Source organism: Corvus cornix, chromosome 8, assembly GCF_000738735.6.
Source record: "Corvus cornix cornix isolate S_Up_H32 chromosome 8, ASM73873v5, whole genome shotgun sequence".
Taxonomy (NCBI): Eukaryota; Metazoa; Chordata; class Aves; order Passeriformes; family Corvidae; genus Corvus; species Corvus cornix.
Window position 1 is genome coordinate 2092553 of NC_046338.1, and position 19911 is coordinate 2112463.

General features: G+C 43.3%; 1 protein-coding gene across 3 annotated transcripts; it reads right to left on the reverse strand.

Moving 5' to 3' along the window:
• Positions 1–1694: 1694 nt before the first annotated feature.
• ALG6 (ALG6 alpha-1,3-glucosyltransferase) lies at positions 1695–19563 on the reverse strand. 3 transcript variants are annotated; one of them, XM_010408738.2, is made up of 15 exons: positions 19473–19563; positions 17408–17516; positions 14443–14527; positions 12565–12654; positions 11799–11887; positions 10035–10117; positions 9326–9390; positions 7299–7484; positions 6958–7093; positions 4908–4993; positions 4454–4538; positions 3337–3407; positions 2979–3047; positions 2338–2536; positions 1695–2169 (listed from the first exon to the last, which is right to left on the reverse strand). In XM_010408738.2, the coding sequence occupies exons 2-15, from the start codon at positions 17487–17489 to the stop codon at positions 1975–1977; spliced, it is 1521 nt and encodes a 506-aa protein (XP_010407040.1). In that variant the 5' UTR covers positions 17490–17516; positions 19473–19563; the 3' UTR covers positions 1695–1974. The 3 variants fall into 3 exon arrangements, with proteins under 3 accessions (XP_010407040.1, XP_019147405.1, XP_019147406.1); XM_019291860.2 differs by having other exon boundaries at positions 19532–19552; XM_019291861.1 differs by having other exon boundaries at positions 2034–2144.
• Positions 19564–19911: the final 348 nt, after the last annotated feature.

Genomic DNA, 19911 nt, shown 5'->3' on the forward strand with positions numbered 1-19911 from the left:
TTGTGGGTGTAAGGTGCCCCAGCCCTGGCTTTGTAGGCTGAGGGTACCTGAACCAGGCAGAGTTTCTCTAACCTGGCTGTAACGTCTGGAGCTGGAAATTAAATAATTACTGATCTGAGTCTGGAACTGACTGTGCTGGTGTAAATTGAGCTGTTCTGGGCAGTCCTGGAAGAACAGCATCAAACGTGTACAGGAACCAACAGCGCAGGTGGTGATGGACAGCAGAGTCACAGCAGCGCTCACCCCAGGGCGGTTATAAACTGGGCATTTTTAGGCAGTGGGAGTTTACACCGAGCTCCTGCTGCTCATGCCCCTCATCCACACCCAGCTATTGAGCACTCGCTGTGTCTCTGACCTCCTGCTGTAGCAGGCTTTGGCCTCTGAAGCAGCTGGGGCTGTTAAGAACCATTTCCAGTTCCACACAAGGTGGATCGGGTGACTCTCACTTTATCACCCCCCGAGGCCACCTCAAGGACAAAGGAAAGGGATACACTCAAAACTAATGTTTGGGTACGGGGGAAGGATGGGCCTGGGCTCTGCTGGACACGGCTGGGCTAATGAGACCCTGGGCTCCCTCTGCTTCCATCCACCTTCATGTTCCTGTTATGCAGCCCTTCCTCGGGCTGACAAGGTTCAGGCAACCGTTCCTTGGGGGAAACACGGTGGTTTTGGGATTTCACAGCCTCTGGAGACAAAGATTCCTATTTTGTGTCCTGATACCCATCCGTGCCACTCAGCCTACACTTCCAGAAAGGCCATGCTGTGGGCAGAGCTCTTGCATGCCACAGTTAAGAGTCACCCACAGAAAATCCTAAATACTTGTGAAAAGATGGAACTTCTGTTGTTTCATAGCAAACTTACAGTGCAGGGAAATTGAACTGTGCTCACCCCCAATATCCTGCTGGTTCCTACTCCAGAGCCCCTTTTCCATTCTCTCTGAGCTGCCAGGGGGGCAGTGTTGGCTGGGGGTACATTTTCCACAACAAATAAGCCTGGAAAACCTGCACAAACCCACTGAGCTTGAGGGACTCCATTGCCAGGGCTCAGAAGTGGCCCAGCTGGAAGTTCCCAGAACAGCTGATTCACACACTGAGGCTGAGGGCAGTGACAGCCTGGAATGTGACAGGGGAAGCCTTTAAACAAGGGGTGGGGGGGGGCTTTCTTATATTTATATATAGATACAGAAAAAAAGAATAGACTGACTCCTAATTAAACTATATGACCCTAAATTGCTTTATGATTTATTTTCTTCCTCCATGCTTTGTTATGTTTATAATTACTCAATCAATTTGTATTCTCTGAATTATTGGCTTTGGAGGCTGAGCTGTGCCCAGGGAGAAATTGCAGAGTTGAGTTCAGTTTACATCTGCAAATTGCTGTGCAATTTAATAAGGGGTTTGGGTATTTTCTTTTCAAACGGCACTGCAGCACCTCAGCTTTTATTGCAGTAGAACCAAAAGTTGTGGCTTTTCAGTCCTGTTAGAGAGAGAGCTGCAGCAGCTTTAGACATCAGAGCTGCTGACCCCCAGCAAAGGGGGACAGTGACTGATGCCACAAACCAGGTTTGTGTCATGAAGCAGTTCAGCACCACAGCTTCAGTGCTGGCAGGCACGAGTTTCTACTTTCCCTGCACTTCCTTATGCTTTTTATGCTGGGAAAGGAGAAAACTTAATGCTACTTTTGCTAATACAGTATTTTAGCATTAATTCAAAATTTGGTCCTTTATTAGGCATTTTAGGTTTACAAATGGTAACAAAAGTGTGACACTTCCAGAGAAAACAAACCAAATCCCATTCCCAATGCTCTTCAAAATATTTCTCCTTTAGAACAGTCTTTGATTGTTTTGTGTTTAAATAAGCAAAAGGTGTTTCCTGGCTTTCCTGGGGTTCCAGCAGTTGTGTCCATCACACACAGGCTCCTCTGCAGTGCTGGCACCTCTCACTGAGCACACTCAGTCCTGGAGCTTCAGCTTCATTAACTCATTTTCTTCTGCCCTCTATTCTTGGAGTCCCAGAGTATCACAACGTTAAAATACACCAAGAACAGCAGGAAGTGCAGGCAGGAAACAACGGCCACGGCCACGGGGAATAAATCTGGGAGGCTCTGGGGAGGAGGCACTGCAGCACTCAGGACAGACAGGACTCCTATCAGGGACATGGACAGAAGGAACTGGAAGACAAGGAATGATGGAACACCTCAGACAGGTCAGCTGTCACTTCATTGCTTGGGTGCTCTGCACTGTTCCACACGGCACAAAGAAATGACAGCCCCCCTCCACGGGTACTTCAGCGCTGGGGAAAGCTGCAAGTAAGAGGTAAAGGAATAAAATTTGCTTACCAGGCTCCTGACAATCCTAGGAAAGGACTTAAACCAGGACACGTAACCCTTGAGGGAAAGGGAGAAGGCCTTGAGCTGCAGGTCCTCTGCTGAGGTCTTCTCCAGGATGGAGAAGGAGGCCAGGCACACGGCCAGGAACGCGGGCGTGGTCACGGCGTAGGCCAGGAGCAGCCCGTCCTTCAGCAGCAGGGGCAGCAGGCTGGGTGGCATCAGCCAGGGCCAGCAGCGTTCCAGGGGGGATTCAGAGAATGCAGAAAAGAGGGGAAAGCAGTAAATATATTTATCCTTGCTAGAACTAGGGAAGAACAGGGTTATCATGGAATTGCAGACGGGTTTGGGTTGGAAGAGATCCTAAAGCCCATCCATTCCACCCCCTGCCATGGCAGGGACACCTCCCACCATCCCAGGCTGCTCCAAGCCCCAATGTCCAGCCTGGCCTTGGGCACTGCCAGGGATCCAGGGGCAGCCCCAGCTGCTCTGGGCACCCTGTGCCAGGGCCTGCCCACCCTCCCAGGGAACAATTCTTTCCCGATATCCCATCCAGCCCTGCCCTCTGGCAGTGGGAAGCCGTTCCCTGTGTCCTGTCTGTCCATCCCTTGTCCAAAATCCCTCTCCAGCTCTGTTAATAGTTTCCGACTCACCTGAAAGTTGACACAAGTAGAAACCACGTGGCCATAAAGGGGATTTCATTTATGATTAAGCAGACTGGGCTGGGATGAAAAGAAGAAAAAGGGTTATCAAATATTCCCATATCCAACAGCACTCCCAGGTCCATGTAGGACATCCCCATAGAACAGCAGTGCTGGTGACTGTCCCCACAGCCACCACTGAAAGGACAGACCAGCCTGGCTGTACTTGCACACCTTCATTTACAAATTTACATTAGAAAAGCAAATGTGCAGGGTTGTTACAAGCTGATGTATGTCTAAGTGAAAACAGCATGCAGTAAGAAGATAAGGAAAAGATCAAAATATACCCACAGGAAAACAATTTACTTACACTGACACAAGAAGAATAGATTTTTCATGGACTTGAAAGGAGAACAGGAAAAATGACAAGGCACAGCTGACCTTAGGAGGGAGAGCAGAGATGTGTCAGTCCGTGTGACTGCAAAGCAAAGCCCTCTGTGGTGTCTGCTGGCACAGGCTCTGTGACAGGCAGCAGCTAAACGAGCTGAGTTTTCTAATTAACTGCTGCATTTCCTCCAGGGCAGCTCCTGGAACCACCCTCATGTACCAAAACCACCTTGTTTGAAAGTTTATCCAGAATTAGTCACAAAGTCCTTCAGGCAGAGCCTCCCTCTTGCTCAACTTCCCTGACAAGAGCATTCCCAGCAGAGAATCACAACATTCCCACACACAGGCACTGGCAAATCCCACTCATGGTAAGAATTACCCCCATTTTTGACACAAAATTTTGCTCCTCACTGTGACCAGCCAATATAAAAAGTAAACAAATTGTCTTTTCATTCCCCCACCAAACAAAAACAGGCTGTAAAACCAAGCAGTTCTTAGGATAGATATTAGTTTTAGGCAATGTTGTGATAAAATTAAAAAGAGAAATTAGTTTGTAACTCTGAAACTTAGGACCCAGCTCCCTATAATGTTGATTTCAAGGAGAACTGTTTTTGCATGGAAGTCATGGCAATGTGCTTCAATTCAATGATGTGACTAAGAGAAGGCAAACATTTTGGAAAATAGGATCATTATATTTTCAAACCACTAATGAGCTCACAATGTCCATTTGGGGACTTTTTAATTGAATTTTGCAGCCAGTGAAGGAAGAAAAACTGGCACTTTGGAAGCCAAACAAAAAGAGGAGAAATCCCAATTCTATCTGAGGTTTAAATGTGTGTGGCATCTTCTAAAGGCTCTTCAGAGGAAGGTAATAAAAATATGGGGTTAAATAAAGAAAACTGAACTTAAGGAACAAATCTGGGTTTAAAGGACAGGTCAGAGCCCTGGATTTGTGGGAGCAAAACCCTTTTTAACCAATTCCTTCAGCATTTCATGGCTCCCACCCTCTGTGCCCTGCACAACTGCTGTTGGCACTGCTGGTTGCACTCCAGTGCTTGTGGTGGATATCAAACAGGGAGCAGTGAAAAGCAAACACTCACCAAGGCAAATTTAAACCCTCGCAGGGAAGGCTGGACAGTGAGCTTGATACAGGCAGGGAGCAGGCTCAGGAATGTTACAGCAAAACTAAAGGATTGGGGAAGAAAAACAGATTTAATACGTGAGTGACTACAGCCATTAACACTTCACTCTGCAGAGCCAGACCCGAATTCTTCACTGAGTCAAGGAGCAGAACTGGGAGCCCTGACTTCTAAAAGCATTGAAAGATAGTTGAATTCTTTGAATTTGCAAATTTTAACTCAGTTTTAATCAAGCAACTTAAATCACTATATAAACAAGCAGGGAATTTTTCAGTCATATATATTCCTAACATTTCTCCCTCATCACTTGGGAGAAATATACAGTACAGGAAAGAATGCAATTCGAGAAAATTTACTCCTCTTGGAAAAAACAGTGCAGATAAAAACTGCCTAAAGCACTCCAGTTATGTCTTACCTGAGTTTCAGCTGAGTTCGAGGGGATATTACATTCTTTATCTTTATAAGGACACTTAGACTGCACCAAATATTGGCTACTTTATCCTGGAAGGAAATAAAAAGGTAATCAGTGATAATTATATATAATTACACTCATGTCTGTGGGAACAATGGGGCTTGGGAGGTGGGGATTGTTGGGTTTCTACCATGAGAGTGCAAATAACACTTGCAAGTGTACATCACATTCTTAGATGTACTGGAGATGATTCTGCTCTTCAAAAACAGAAAGTTTCAAGAGACCCAATTAAAACATGCTCTAAAGTAAGTGAGAAATAGTTCTTCAGCACAAGAGACAATGACTTAACCCATGAGACCAGACATTTTGTGGAATTAAGGCTCTGACACTGTCCCTGAGTAAACCCTGGCACGTGTGAATCCTTTCTCACTCTGTGCTGTCATACCTGCCCGTGCCTGTGCTCGCTGCTCGCTAGCACTGACAGAGTTAACCTCCAATAAATCAAGAACTCTAAAGACATTAGCAGTTGTGCTAGGATCACTTTCAAAATTAAATTTGTAACTGCAGCTCTCCTGCTGGTGAAACTCATCCCCAGACAGCTGCTGGGGGCACAGCTGTGTAGACACAACCCCACGGAGGCGACTCCCACCAGCAACTGAGCCCCCTCCGTCCCTGCTGCCAGCGCCCGGAATCTGCCGGGGATTCCGGGGAACACAGCTCTGGCAGCACCAGCGACTCCTCCTCGCAGCCAGGCTGATTTTCCAGCCATCAGCAAGTGTTCCCGGGCTGCAAATGGGAGCTGTCACACCCTGGGCTGCAAATGGGAACTGCACAGAACCTGTCACACCCCAGGCCAAGTTACTGAGCGCTGCTTACGTGGACAAATTCTCATTTTATCTCCATCAGCATCCAGCAAGTCACTGCCCTGAGCAGCTCAGAAAATATTTGGGCTAATATTAGACTAAAATCCTCCAGCTCTTCTGGACTCATTGGTTATTGTCATTTACAGATTTTATTTTTAAACTTGGTACTGAATAAAAGGTGTGGTGAGCAAAATGATTCCTTTATAAATTCCAAATCATTCTCAAGGAAAAGAGTCATTGTTTTTTTTGGGGGGGTGTCTTTTCTGGAGGGGTTGTTTGGTGTTTGTTGGGGATTTTAAAACAAACTAGCAGAGAATACACTAAGAACACCTCCACTGCCTTTGGTACATCAGCATTAACTTTTGAAGAAATAAGTGCCAGCTGTGATATTATTTACATCTAAAAAAGATTAAAAGAATAATTAAGATTAATCAAACTACGTGAGAATTTGCTTTAATCCCTGTGACAACCTGGAAATTCAAAGCTTCATTTTCTGGGTTAAGCTTGAAGTTGAGAATCTGGTGTAAAAAGTGTAATATTGACTCGTGCCCCAATTAAAACACCAACAACTCCCTGTGACTTGGGAGATGAGAACCCTTTATCCCAAATTCCTGTGGCACTGCCATTCAGTAAATGAGGAATTGAGGGACTGGATTAAGGGTCAGCACCTTCAGCATAGGCGTGTCCACAACCTGAGCAAAACCAAAAGCAGAAGTGGCCTAAAACTTTTGGAAAACATTGTGGAAACTGCACAGGGTGGGGAAAAAAGGAAGTTCTAGGCTGTATCTAAAACACCATTTTAAAATTATTTAAAAAAAATAATTAATCCCATTGAAAAGAGGGGAGCAGAACCCCAGAGGCTGAGGCTGTTGACTGTCAAGGTTATACATCTTCTGACACTGTCAATTACTATGGAATCTATTTCAATGGAAAAATGTATGGATTGAAGTATGGGTTTGATGATGGGATAAGTGTTGTCTACTGGTATAATATCCTGGAAGATGCCAGCTGAGCTGGGGTTAAACACTGGATTAAATAACTGGCAAGAAACGACTGCTGAAGAAGCCATCTCGAGTTACTCGCCCTGCGCCGTGTCTCCCCCATGAAATCCTAAAGGTCAGGCTGAAGGTTTCTCCAGGGATATAAGAATACAGGACAGGGCAGTGGGTGGGAGAAGAAAACATGCATGCCTCAAACAAGCCTCTGTCAATGGGAAAGAGTCTTCTGAGTACTTGCATGATTTGTTCCACGTCGGTGCCAAACGGGAGCCAGCAGGCAGCGAAGGACAACAGCACTGTCCCTGCCAGTTTAGCCAACAGCACCAGCCTGCAACAGGACAGCACATCACCAGAGAAATCCAGGAATGCTGGACAGAAGTCAATAGCAATCCTCACTGTGCAGCACAGGAACACGTTACACCAGGTATCTCGCACACAATGAACTCAGGAGTGCCCACATGCACACAAGGACATTCCCATTCCCCACGCCAGGCTGATTCCTGAGGAAGATAAAACACTTTAAAGCCACTTACCCCTTTCCTTTCAGTCCCTTCTTGAAGCACTTTCCAAGTAAATAGCAAAAAAAGGGCAGGGAATGGTAGAGCTCCATTTGCTTGTAATTTAAGGCCAAGCAAAACGCCACAGAGCCCAGGAGGTCCCAGTCACGGGACAAACAAAGGACAGCCCACAAGGCCAAGCCAAGGCTCACTGAGTTGTATATGGTTTTTTATGTCAAGGACAAGATACACGTCTCACTTCTGGAAGGCAGCAATTAATGCCCTGAGGGGAAGCAGAAATAGCTTATAAAATGAGTTTTGCCAAGTTAGTTTTAAGGACACACTGCCAGTTGCGACTCTGTTGCCCCCACAGATAAAAAATTTTACTTCCATTGAAAGTGTAATTTCTGTATTTCCAAGGTTTGATTCAGAGCTTGCCCAGACAAAACCGAGGGCAAATTCTGTGTGTGTTAATTACACGTGTAATGTCTATTCAGCCAACCCAGCTTTTGGTGGCAGTGACAGTTCTCTGCAACAACCAACACTTTCTTCTTGGCGTTTACATGGTTAAAGATAAAGCTCTCACAGGCTTCCCCTTCCAGCTCCCACAAGATATGTGCAGAATATTCAAATATGTCAGTGTTTAAATTATGTATAATTTAGTTCAAGGACTTCTGAGGGGTTTGTGATTCTCTTACACTCACAAGGCACCCTCATCCATGACCAGTTCCCTGAGCTGCTAATTCTGCTCAAACAATGAGTAATAGTTGCTAAAAACAAGGTTACTGCCTTGTGACTTTGAAAAGAGCTTCCCAGGCTCAGGAGATTTAGAAGAGACTAAGCTACACTTACTATTAAATTGCAACAAAGTATTAACTTTGGGGCTTATTTGTTTTTTGAAAAACTTAGATAAACCAGTAAGACACAGAATCCCAGAATGGTTTGAATTGGAAGGGACCCTAAAGCCCATCCAGTCCCACCCCCTGCCATGGGCAGGGACACCTTCCACCATCCCAGGCTGCTCCAACCTGGCCTTGGACACTTCCTGGCATCCAGCGGCAGCCCCAGCTGCTCTGGGCACCCTGTGCCAGGGCCTGCCCACCCTCCCAGGGAGGAATTTCTCCCTAATATCCAATCCAAACCCATCCTCTGGCAGTGGAAAGCCACTCCCTCCTGTCCTGTCACTCCATCCCCTTGTATTTCTTGTATTGTCAGAAATGTCACAATATTTTGTTTTCCCTCTGTCAGCCTAAGTAGCTGTGACAACACATCCAGACTGCCCACGGAGCTCTCGGCCCACTCACATTTCCCACTCCACATCACCAGGTACATTTGACACCTCATTGATTTCACATCAGCAAACTCACACTGAGAGGCCCTGATCTTGCAAAGGTGCAGCAGCTCAGGGTAAACAAATCTCTGCATTGCTGGAGCTGCTCAGAGGATGGCGTTGGTCACATCAGAGTGGCAGGGCTGGCACAGAAATCTGCAGTAAATCCCTGCCTCCACAGCAGCTGCTACACCTCCACCACCCCAGCACGGGGTGAGCTGACAGCACTGGCCTGTTTGTGTACAAAACCAGAACAAAACCAGAATTGTTACTAACACAGACCCACCTGAGAAGGTGTCCACCACCACTGTGGACCAGTCAGCCCTGAACTCACCTCCCTGAGCTGTGAAGCCGAGGCAGAAGGGGAGGTTTTATAGAGCTGAACATTTCACACAGCTCCACCTGACACTGCTCTGCCATCCCAAGAAGATCTAAGGGGATTCCCTCTGCACACACAAATCACAGGAGCACAACCCATCACTCTCCTTACTGTCACAGCACCAGTGATGCTGTCTGCAGGGAAGTGACTGACAGGGAGATGAGCTGGAGGCATGGGAAGAATGATATTCATGTTCGGATTGATTTGTGCCAATATCAATAATTTTTATCTCCAATATGTTTCAGACTTACAGCTTCCTTTGATATCTCTGTTTGGGGTGGGCAGAACCCTATCAAGTGCTAAGGAACAGTGATTCCATCAACAGAAATTCATTTCCATGCAGAACAAGGATACTGGAAGTGCCCATGGTCAATAAGGATGAGGCCTGGATAAAGCAGGATGCAGAGAGCACTGGAAACCTGGAAAAAAAGGATGAAAAAAGAGAGAGGAAAAAGAATTAGTCCCAAACTAGGCATTGGACAGAGGAACTTCTCCAGGACAAAATGTGTCCCTCCATGATGCATCCTGTATGTAGCAATCTTATTCTCCACAAGTAATCATCTGTCAGTAAGATTTTGAAGAAATAAAAAAGGATAAAGATTTGCCATAAATGAGAAAATATTGAATATTGCCTGCCCTTTACAATAGCTCAAAGATCACCCACACCTATCTTAAACCACCCCAAAAATCAGACTTATTATTCCAAAGTCTACTGTAAGGAGTGTTCAAGACAAAGCAGTTCCCACATCTCCTCCTGACACACCACAAATTATTTTTTTACTATTCAAGTAATAAATTCAAGGAAAAACATCATTCAGAAGTTCATGGCTACTAAACTTAAGAGCATCTTGTAATTGAAAGCATTAAAATAATTGCTATGAGATAAAATAATGGCTTTTTGAATCTTTTTAAGTGAAAAGCCTATAATATGAGCTATAGTGATTGTCATCAGTTTTACATGGGAGCCATCAGGGCATTCTAGGTGTTAATTAACTTAGGGTTACATTTCTACCCTGTTCTAACAGTGTTTTCTTTGTTTAATTTACACACACCAGGTACTTGCCTTTTTTTTTGCAGATGTTTCTTTCAAGGAAAAACAATATAAAATAACTGCAGGGATATAAACCAGCAAATCAGCAACAAACACTGAAAAATAAAGATTAATTTTCCATTAGAATCCTCCCACAAGGAGGAGACAAAGAAAAAACACAGGCAAATAAACATCAAAATATCAGAAATAAACTGGGCAGTTCTACTTCAAAGGACAAAAAGAAACAGGTCTACAGAATTTGATCTTGTTAATGTTTCTAAGGCTCACTTCTGATGTCCCAAAGCTGCTGCTTCCACGTGTTCAGCTGTCCTGGCTCCTGGCACAGCCTCAGTCACACTGTAGTTCCTCACATGCCAAAAGCAGGGCAGGCATTCGGGAATGCCCCAAAGAAATCAGCCCTGACTGGACCCAGGTTGTGGGATAGGACAGAGAAGGCTGGGGGCACAATAAAGCAACTCCAGATGATCCCAATCTCTGTGTGAATTACCAGTGATGGGGATAAAGACACTGAAAGCAGGGATTTGGCTTTGATCACCTGCCTACAGCAAGGATTTGTAAGAGAGGGAACAAGAAAACAGAGCCAGCAGGTTCCCCTGCCCAGGGTATGTTCAGCAGGTGAATTCTTCTTGAGTGTTGTCTTAAAAACTCAAGAAAATACTCAGATTATTTCTACAAACCACTTTCAGCAAATGTGCAGTGGTTCCAAGAGGGAAAGGATATGTTTAAATATTTCAGTTATCCAGGGATAAATTGTTTTGTCAGCTTAAGCCACAACTAAACAAATATACCCAAGGTGTTAGCAAAACAAATACACTGATGCTTAAAATAAAGCTGCCATTGACCACCCTGAATTATTTTAATGCATTCTTCTAATGGCTCCTGTTAAAAAGTGTTTATCAGCTCTCCAGATCCATCAGTGTTGTGTCAAGTGACTTGATTTCAAAATTAATAAAGACCATTTCAAGGATAATTAAATTCTAGTGATTTTTATTTTTTTTTCAATTCAATCAATTACCAGAGAGCAGACTGAGAGGTTTGTGAAGTACAGAAAAGCTATTGATGAATAACAAATTCTGCTGTTGCAATCAGAAAGCATTTTGTGTTAGAAAAAGCAAAAGACATTTTAAATGAAAGAAACAGTAACATGAAACAAGAATTCATTGGCCACATTCTTTGCTGTCCTACTGCTACAGCTACCAAATTATGGTACAAATCTTTTTCTGCATTTGTTTGCAGTTCAAAACAATCAAATGGTGTAAGACAAATTTAGAATACAAGCAGTAAAATAAATTATTACTTTGTTGCTCACAGTAATAATATCAAATATCTCTGCCTTTGAGCTCCTAATGAAGATCTCTGACACCTCCAGAGGTTGCTAAGTCAGTAAATGCCAGGCTACATGTAAAATAATATTACAATAAAAACCAAGTGAAGCTAAAAATAGAAAGAGTCTTTGTCAGAATGGAAGGGAAAACAAGAATATTATTTTCAAAATTAAAAAATGGGTCTATGCAACAAAGAGTAGCTGTGTTTTAGAGTTTTTAATTAATTAATTGGATTGAAAACTTGTTTCTATATTTTATATTTGTCAGCTTCACAAATGATGGCAGAAGAGGAAATAATGCAGGAATTTGGCTCAGAAATGGACCTGCAAAGCCACCCAATTAAAAAACTGAGAATAAACCAGTAAAGACAGAGAAGCTGCATATTAAACATGCTGAATTAGTAAGCAAGACAAATGTGCAGGATGATCCCAAGGAAGTATAATCTTCCTACCTGTTGTACGCATAAATAACTTATGGGGCTGACTCTCATAGCCCCGAGATGTGTGCAGAGCAACCCAATCAGGATTTATTAACTTTGCACTGTAAAACAAAGTACAGACACATCAAAATGCAGACAGTTCTCATTTCCCTTTACAGTCCTTGCAGCAATAAAGATGACATGCACAGGAGCAGATTCCAAGAATTAAGATGAATGAGAAGAAATATTTCAGAGAGCAATAGTGATCAATGAAAGCTTTTCCTCACCACTAGATCAGTTTACACTATAGACTGTTTCACAATTGAAAAAAAGTAACGTTTGGAAACAGTAAAAATGGAATACAATATTTATTAGGACAAGATAACCACCTCCAGTCTGGTTCCAGGGACTTTAAAAAAAAACAATTGTAAATACCTTTCATGCTTAAGTATTAAATATAAACCATTTACAGTTCACATAGATGCCCCACATAGCTGTGCCTGTGCACTTTAACCTACATTCTTATTCCATAAGTCTCATTCCAACAGCAGCAAAGCCCTTGTGGAAAAAGTATTCCAATAACAGAATTCTATTTACATGATATCCACTCATCAAATGTCACTTGGGCTCTGCACACACAACAGCTTTCCCAGGCAATGCCCCCTTTTCCAGCACTTTTCCCTGGGCATCACAGATCCAGCAGTGGCTTCCAGGGAAAGCTGAATATCCAAGTCACATCTAAATTTACAGAGCTGGCAGAAAGAAAAATGTAACACGGGATTGAAAACACTGAACTTACATGTAAGCACACACAAAACTGTGATAGGCAGTGAGAGGTGGGTAATCAAGGCCCCAGTACAGCAGGTTGTTATCACTTGTATTGAAGTACCTAGAAAAAAATAAAATTCAATTTAAAGACTACATTTCCAGCTTGGTTTTGGCCCAAGGAAAAGGCTGAATATTAAATGTATTCCAAATCCAAAACAGAAGGTGGCAACTTCTTTATCCGCTTATTTTTACTTCATATTAAATAAGTCTCAAGCAACAAAATAACAGTAAAAGTGATTCAGAGTTCACACATTTGTGGTTGCAAAAAAAAGCTGCTAAAGCTCACTTCAGTGGAGAGGGAAACTCCTGGTTCTACCTCCAAACCCAGGTGGAGCACGTGAAAGGAAAGAAAAGGATTTTCCCGTTTGTGATTACGTTGTGCCAGGATTTCTGTGGCAGCAGTTAAAACAAAGTCACCTCTCCCAAATGACAACAGAGGGGTTTGTGCAAGGAAAAGTTCCAACAGTGAGGACCAGCCCCTTTCCATCTCCCAGTGAAACACTGACTGGCTGCTCCCACTGCCACAGGGCAGGCTCTTGGCTTTTCCACTTCCTCACCTCAAATGCAGCCAATTTTTGACATTTATTATAGTAAATGATATTTCTTGAATTCTTTATGAGCTGCCTGAAGTGTCTTCTGAACTGATGATAAATCATATTTCTTTGAGTTGCATCTCTGCTTCTTATCCTACAATTCAAGATTGCTCCTGCCAAGGCAGTGCAGATTCCTCATGCAGAATGTAACAGTTTGCAACTTTCAGGGAATTTGCCAGTTTTGGGAGTTTATTTTTTTCATTTTACCTTCCATAAACTCATAGTTTCAATAAGAAAAGAAAAACAATCCTTATATATCCAGTAATTTTTAGTAAGGAAGCTTTCAGAGTTTTAATTAGCAGAGAACAAGAAGGGATGTTCTTAAAGTAGCCTTTAGCAAATAATGTCAAGACTGTAAAGAATAATATAAACCAGAAATATTTAAATTCTAGAATGCAATCCCTTGCATGTCAGCCAAGATGTGCTATTCCAAACACCCAAGACTGAATAGGACATTGCTGTATTAGAGAATCAATTTCCAAAGCAGATCCAACTCAAAAAAACCCTTCAATTATAAATAAAATATTATATAAATTATAAAACCAGAAAGCAAATACAAGCCCAAGGTGCCCACGTGGCAGCTAAACTCAGCCTGCAACAGTGTCTGATCTGGCCCCTGGGAATGCCTGGGAATATTGGCTGCTATAACTCCTAATTTTAAGGAGATATAGTTCAGAGTAACAGAGTGGATCAAAGCTGCCAACTCCATTACTGTGTAACACCGCTCATCCCACCTCTGGCACAGTCAGGGTTTGGATATCCCAGAAAAAAGAGAACAAAAATGATAATATAGGAACTACAGGATGGTCTGAGGTCACTACACAGAGCCATCCGCAGAGTTCAGGTGTATTTACAGAACACAAGTGAATTAATTCTCTATTTTGTCAGATTAGTCTGTTCCCCAACAGCCAGCCAGGGAAGTTACACCACACACAACACCACTGTCCTTGCTGGAAGATGACCTGGAATTCCAATATATTCCAATTTGAGTTGTAGCACATATATGGACTACATTTTTACTGTTTCGTGTCAGCTCTAAGGAATATTAGCAATAATGTAAAAAGAAATAAAACATTTAGAATAATTTTCCTTCTGCTTTAAGTGATCTGCACAAATGAAGCTCCAAACCTTTACATTTAGATTCCAGGCACCCACCCATCTAAAAATCTCATGGATCATGGGTGTGAACAATGGGCTCAGAGGTGTAAAATACAGCCAGGATTTCCTTCCATTCTCCCTTTGTAAGCACAACCTACCACTGCCTGATGGGTAAGTTGTAGGTGATTTCTTGCCAGTGCCTCTGAGCCTCGTAGTCTCCATACATGGGTGGTTTTCCTGCCCCTAAAAGGAGAAGACACAGCATTTAGAAAATTACTAAAAATTGGTTGACAGAGATTGCTTTCCTCCAGTTATATACTGCATATTAACATATTACCAATTTTATTCTCCATGCCTCTATATTGAGAGCAAATAGAGACCTCATCATGCAGTCTAACAGAGGGAAAAAAAAAGTTATGTGTTCTTTTGGCTTCCTGGAGATTTCTGCAATAAGCATTTATCAAGATACTCTGCTGTGAAGAACTCCTTCCTCATCTGACAAAAAAAATCATTTCCAAGTGCAGATGAAAAATGTGGTACTTTCCCTGAACTAGGAAAATGCACATAATGGACATGTTACAGTGATTTTGTGGGAACTGCTGCACTCCCTTGGTATGTGATAATTGTCAATATTCTCACTTGTGTTTCAGCCATGTCATGGTACCTTACTATCAATATCATTATAATACTATTATTTGCCCTTTTCATGGAAAAGCAAAGCTTTATCAATTCAAATACTTCAGATGTCAAATACTCCCCTCGATGTAAGACTAACTCTGATAATGGCAGCATGCTGAGCATCTTCCCAGATGTTTATTTACTTCTATTAACCTGATCACTGAGAACAGCAACTGGACTGATTGTGCTCCCAGTGAAATATTGACATGAGCCAGACAGAGATATAAGAGGTTCTTTAAAATATAGGAAAGCCATCTCTAGTTTTTCCCATGATCTATGTTTGTGGGAATCCCACAAGCCCAGGAACGTGCAATTTATTCCCAGAAAGTGGAAAGGAGCTCTTATCTCTGCTAATTTCTTCCTGGGTGGTAGAGAGAGCACATTATCTCCACTCTGTGACACATTCAGCCTCAAGTTTCCCAAGTAAGTGAGGTCACTGGAACACTGGAGTTTTATCAGTGTCAATTCTGTAGCTATAAATCCAGTGGAACAAAGAATCTGCCACCTGATTATTGAAATACAAAATAGATGTTAGCCAAATTTTAGAGTGTGTGTTTGTGTGTCTATCAATTTCTCAATCCCTAGGAGAAAAAAGGAATGAAAAAAAATTAATTGTCTTCAGAATGATCAAAAGAGATTTTAATCCAAAGGTTTGATGATAAAAAGCCAAATACAGACTGATCAGTTAGTATGACAATGCAGATTTAGCTTCCATCTACAGCAAGCATCAGATATACAGACAAACTGAGTTAAAAATTAATAAAAATGGAACATTTTATTTTAAAAGGGTCACAAATACCTTAAAAGTAGAGATCTTATTCAGTTTTATTGTTAACCTGGAAGCAGGCTTTTTAAGGGTTTGAAGCTTCCTTCCAACACCTGTATTTAGTCGGAGTTTGGCAGTGCACTAAAAAAATTATGCATTAAACTATGAAACCAAATTTTTCCTCAATAATTCTCCAAGTCTAGGTCATCACTAATGGTAACCTTTCAAAACCAGGTATGAGCTGCCTGCTTTTTCATTTAATTCCAGAGGCAGATCCAAAAGCAAGCTGGATGGCAAGGAACAGGGTGGGAATGAGACTGAGATCCAAGACTGTACAGTAAATGAGGGTGGAATTAAAAGTTCATCACGTCTGCGTGAAGTCAAAAAGAAGAATAATAATCCAAATGGATTTATGTGTTTGACAGCTCTAACATTGGGGTTTGTCTTTTTACAGCTAGCCAATGCTTGAAGTTAAGCTTTAACAATTTGCTGGACTGGATCAGATTCAGCTTTTCCATTCCAAAAGCAGTTATATGAGCACTGTGGAGGAAATAAGATTTAAAACTTGTTATTTTAGCTCAGGCTTTATTTTAGACTCTCTTCCACAATCTTGATTGGTTTGAAATTAAATCAACTTACAAAAACCTAGTTAGCAACGGAATTCTAAATAAATCCTCTTGCAGTGCAAGAGAAATTCAGTGTATGCCTAAAGACAGGGTGTTTCATGCCTAGAGATGGGTAAAACCCTCAGTTACCTACAGATCTCTCAGAAATGGCATTTTGAGAAAGCAAACTCAAAACAACTGGGAATGCAGTTCAGCTTCAAGCAAATTCTTCAAGTAAATGAAACCCAGAATTACCAGTTTAAAATCACCAGAATATTCCTGAGCAGCTCCAGCTACTCGGGGGATGAGGGTCCCCATTGCCTCAAAAAACCAGAGTAGAATTTAACTGAGGTTCTGATTCTTTGGGCTGATGAGGACTGAAAGTAATGGCTCATTTTTTATCTTTTTTTAAATTTGCAGAGGCCAAGCCTTGTGCAAGCTTATTCCAAGTGTAGGAATGGAACTGGGAGGCTTGGAAAGGAACTTGCTAATTCTTTGCAAGCCTTCTGACACAGGGAGGAGAAAAACTCATCCATTAACAGAATGTAGCTCTGGCTCCTGCTGTAAACAAGTTTAAGGAGGTACACCTACAAGCAGAGTAATTGTTCACTCCTTGTCACCTCTACACTGTCTTCATTAGCACTAGGATTAGCTAAATATAAGTTAAGGTTATATCTGCTACAGAATTTAAAGCATAATATTAAAAAAATGTACGATTAGACTGCAATATTCTGCAAATAAAGGCACAGGGGAAAACAGCCAGATAGTCAACCTAAAATATAACTGACCATCCCCAGCATCACCCAAAAAAAAAGTTAAGGTGGTTTTTTTCAGTGTTTTGCTCCAAACAGTCATGTTAATCATTGCACACTTCAAAAAATAAGAAAAAGGAATCCTGGGGGAAATCAAGAGGAACTAAAAGATAACAACAGTTGAAATAACACATTGCTTCCTATTTATGATTTTATATAAACAAAAGCAAAAAATTAAGCAACAAATAACACTTCTTTTCATTTATCACCAGCCCCATAATCCCCCTCCCTGAGGCTGCTGCAGCCTGTGCAGGTGCCTTACCTGAGTAGGACCCCAGGGACACAGCCCAGCGCACGGTGAGTGCCAGCAACACCGTGATTGTCATCAGGCTCCACTTCTCCATGGCTGTGCTTTGGGACACACCAGGGACCTGCAAACACACCAGGAACACTGCTACAGCCCCATCCAGGCTTCTGTCCCTCAGGCGTTCCTGCTATGCAATTCCTACCCTAATAACTCACTGTATTATTAACAAGCACAGGGGTTTAAAAAGTGAGTAAATGTCCCAGCACCAAGTTATGCCACTTGTTTCCTCAGTTAAGAGCACCACGGCCAGGTTATGCAAAGTGCACATCTGGTACAGACACCACTGCTGGTTTAAACAAAACAGAAGTTATTTAGAAGTTAGTCAGTGTCAGGAGACATTCCCCATCCTTCTGCCCCAAAAAAGCAGCAGAGCTGATGTCCCACCAAGCTTATTTCACCACACTAAGGATCCACTACAAGTAAGAAATATTTCCAAATCTGTCAAATTGAAGGCCACATGCATCAAACTCAGAAATCGAGAAACAGGAAAATTATTATGTTGCTCTATGCAAAAAAAAAAAAAAAAAAAAAAAAAATTAAAAACCAAACCACTAACTATAGAATATGCAAACTTTGATCCAAAGAATCAAAAATATTTCAGTCTGAACTAGGAAAAAAGTGAGGAAGAAACTACTCCAGTCTTAAAGGGTACAACTGTCACAGACTTTCCTCAAAGAAAACGCAATATTGAATTCAAGTCACTTTAATACGCTTGTAACTGACCAAAAATAAAAATCCCACCCAACAGAAGCACCAAGCTGCAGTTTTAGCAACATACAAGCAACATCTAAGGCATGTGTAGGTTATTCTACTCCAGTTCCACCCGTATTTGTTTACTATTCACACAAAGGTATGATCCAACACCACCGCCAAGGGGAAAAAAGAAGTTAATTAATATTATAAATCTGTGGCAGCAGATCTCCATCTATAGGTAGAAAGGTGAACACTGATATTTGCATGTTTTCACCTGTGCCTGAGTCACAGGGGAGCCACTTTTATCCAAATAAAAGATACATCTGTCCTTCTTTTCTATCTTGCCACAACATTAATTAATTATATCTTCTTAATTATTACATTACACCAGCCTCACCTACAGACTCCCCCACCTCGTTTACTTCTGCCATTCCCTACGTTTGGAATAACAGTTGTTTTCTGGGATATTGAGTCTCTTTCTCAGCTCTCACAAGCGCCTCTTAAAATATTCTTTCCTACTTGTTTTTCACCTTTAATAACTATCCCATACTACCTATAACAAAAAGCCATGCTTTCACGAGATTAGAAAGCACAGAACTCTTAATTCTTGGTATCGTGTGGGGAACAATGTTAGACAAGGAATAATTTTTAGGGGATGATAAAGCTGGTTTGGTCAATCCCAAACTTTTCACCTGCCTCTGGACGTGCAACACCTGACGGTCTCTCAAGATCCCACCTGTAAGCAGGAGGTGAAAATCACAGCTAAAAAAACTCCAAAAACCCCACTATCCTTCCACACTGCCTACGATGAAGATTCAAATAAGTAACATCAATACAAACCACCCACTCCTGGCCCAGGGAGACTGACAGAACTCAGCCATAGATGCACGGCCCTGAATATAACTGAGATGTCAGCACACATTTCAGCAGCTGAAAAACGCACACCCTGAACGAAGAATTTAATTTGTTGCAGCAATACCTGTCTATAACTCTACTGTTCCTCTAATCCTTGTCAGGAGATGCCTTTATTCCTCGTATCACCCCCCACTCTCAATACCTCGCTCACCCGGCTGCTCTGCCCCGGCCTCCTCAGAGCCCCCAGGACGGGCTGGCGCTGCGGGGCTCACACCGGGGCCGAGCTGCGAGCCCAGCCGGGCTGCCCCCGGCCACCAGCGGACCCTGCTGCCCCTCAGCCCGCTTGTCCCTCAGCCCCCTCAGTCTCCTCAGCCCGCTCTCCCTCAGCTCCCTCAGTCTCCTCAGCCCGCTCTCCCTCAGCTCCCTCACCCCTCAGAGTCCTCAGCCCCCACAGCCCGCTAGCAGCCCTCACCTCCCTCAGCCGCTCGGCCCGGCTGCCGCCCTCAGCCCGTCCCGCCCGCGGGCTCTCACCGGGCTCGGGCCGGCGCGCGCGCTTCCGCCTGCGCGGCGCCTTCCGGGCGGGCTCTGCGCGTCGCGCGGGGCGGGAAGCCGGGAGCGCCTGAGGGACGCTCCGCCATGGATGGGGCCGGGAGGGGAGAGCTGCGGTCTGCTCCGGGAGAGGGGAGCGCTCCGGAGGGACCTCAGAGCCCCGTGCAGGGCCTAAAGGGGCTCCGGGAGAGATGGAGAGGGACTGGGGGACAAGTGACAGGAGAAGGGGGAATGGTTCCCAGTGCCAGAGGGCAGGGAGAGATGGGATATCGGGAAGGAATTGTTCCCTGTGAGGCTGGGCAGGCCCTGGCACAGGGTGCCCAGAGCAGCTGGGGCTGCCCCTGGATCCCTGGCAGTGCCCA

Coding starts and splice junctions, on each gene's coding strand:
- ALG6 (XM_010408738.2), bottom strand. CDS start 17,489: ATGGAGAAGTGGAGCCTGATGACAATCACGGTGTTGCTGGCACTCACC. Junction 4,539..4,907: donor CGAACTCAGCTGAAACTCAG/GTAAGACATAAC, acceptor CCAATCCTTTAG/TTTTGCTGTAACATTCCTGA. Junction 2,537..2,978: donor CTACTTGTGTCAACTTTCAG/GTGAGTCGGAAA, acceptor GATGCCACCCAG/CCTGCTGCCCCTGCTGCTGA.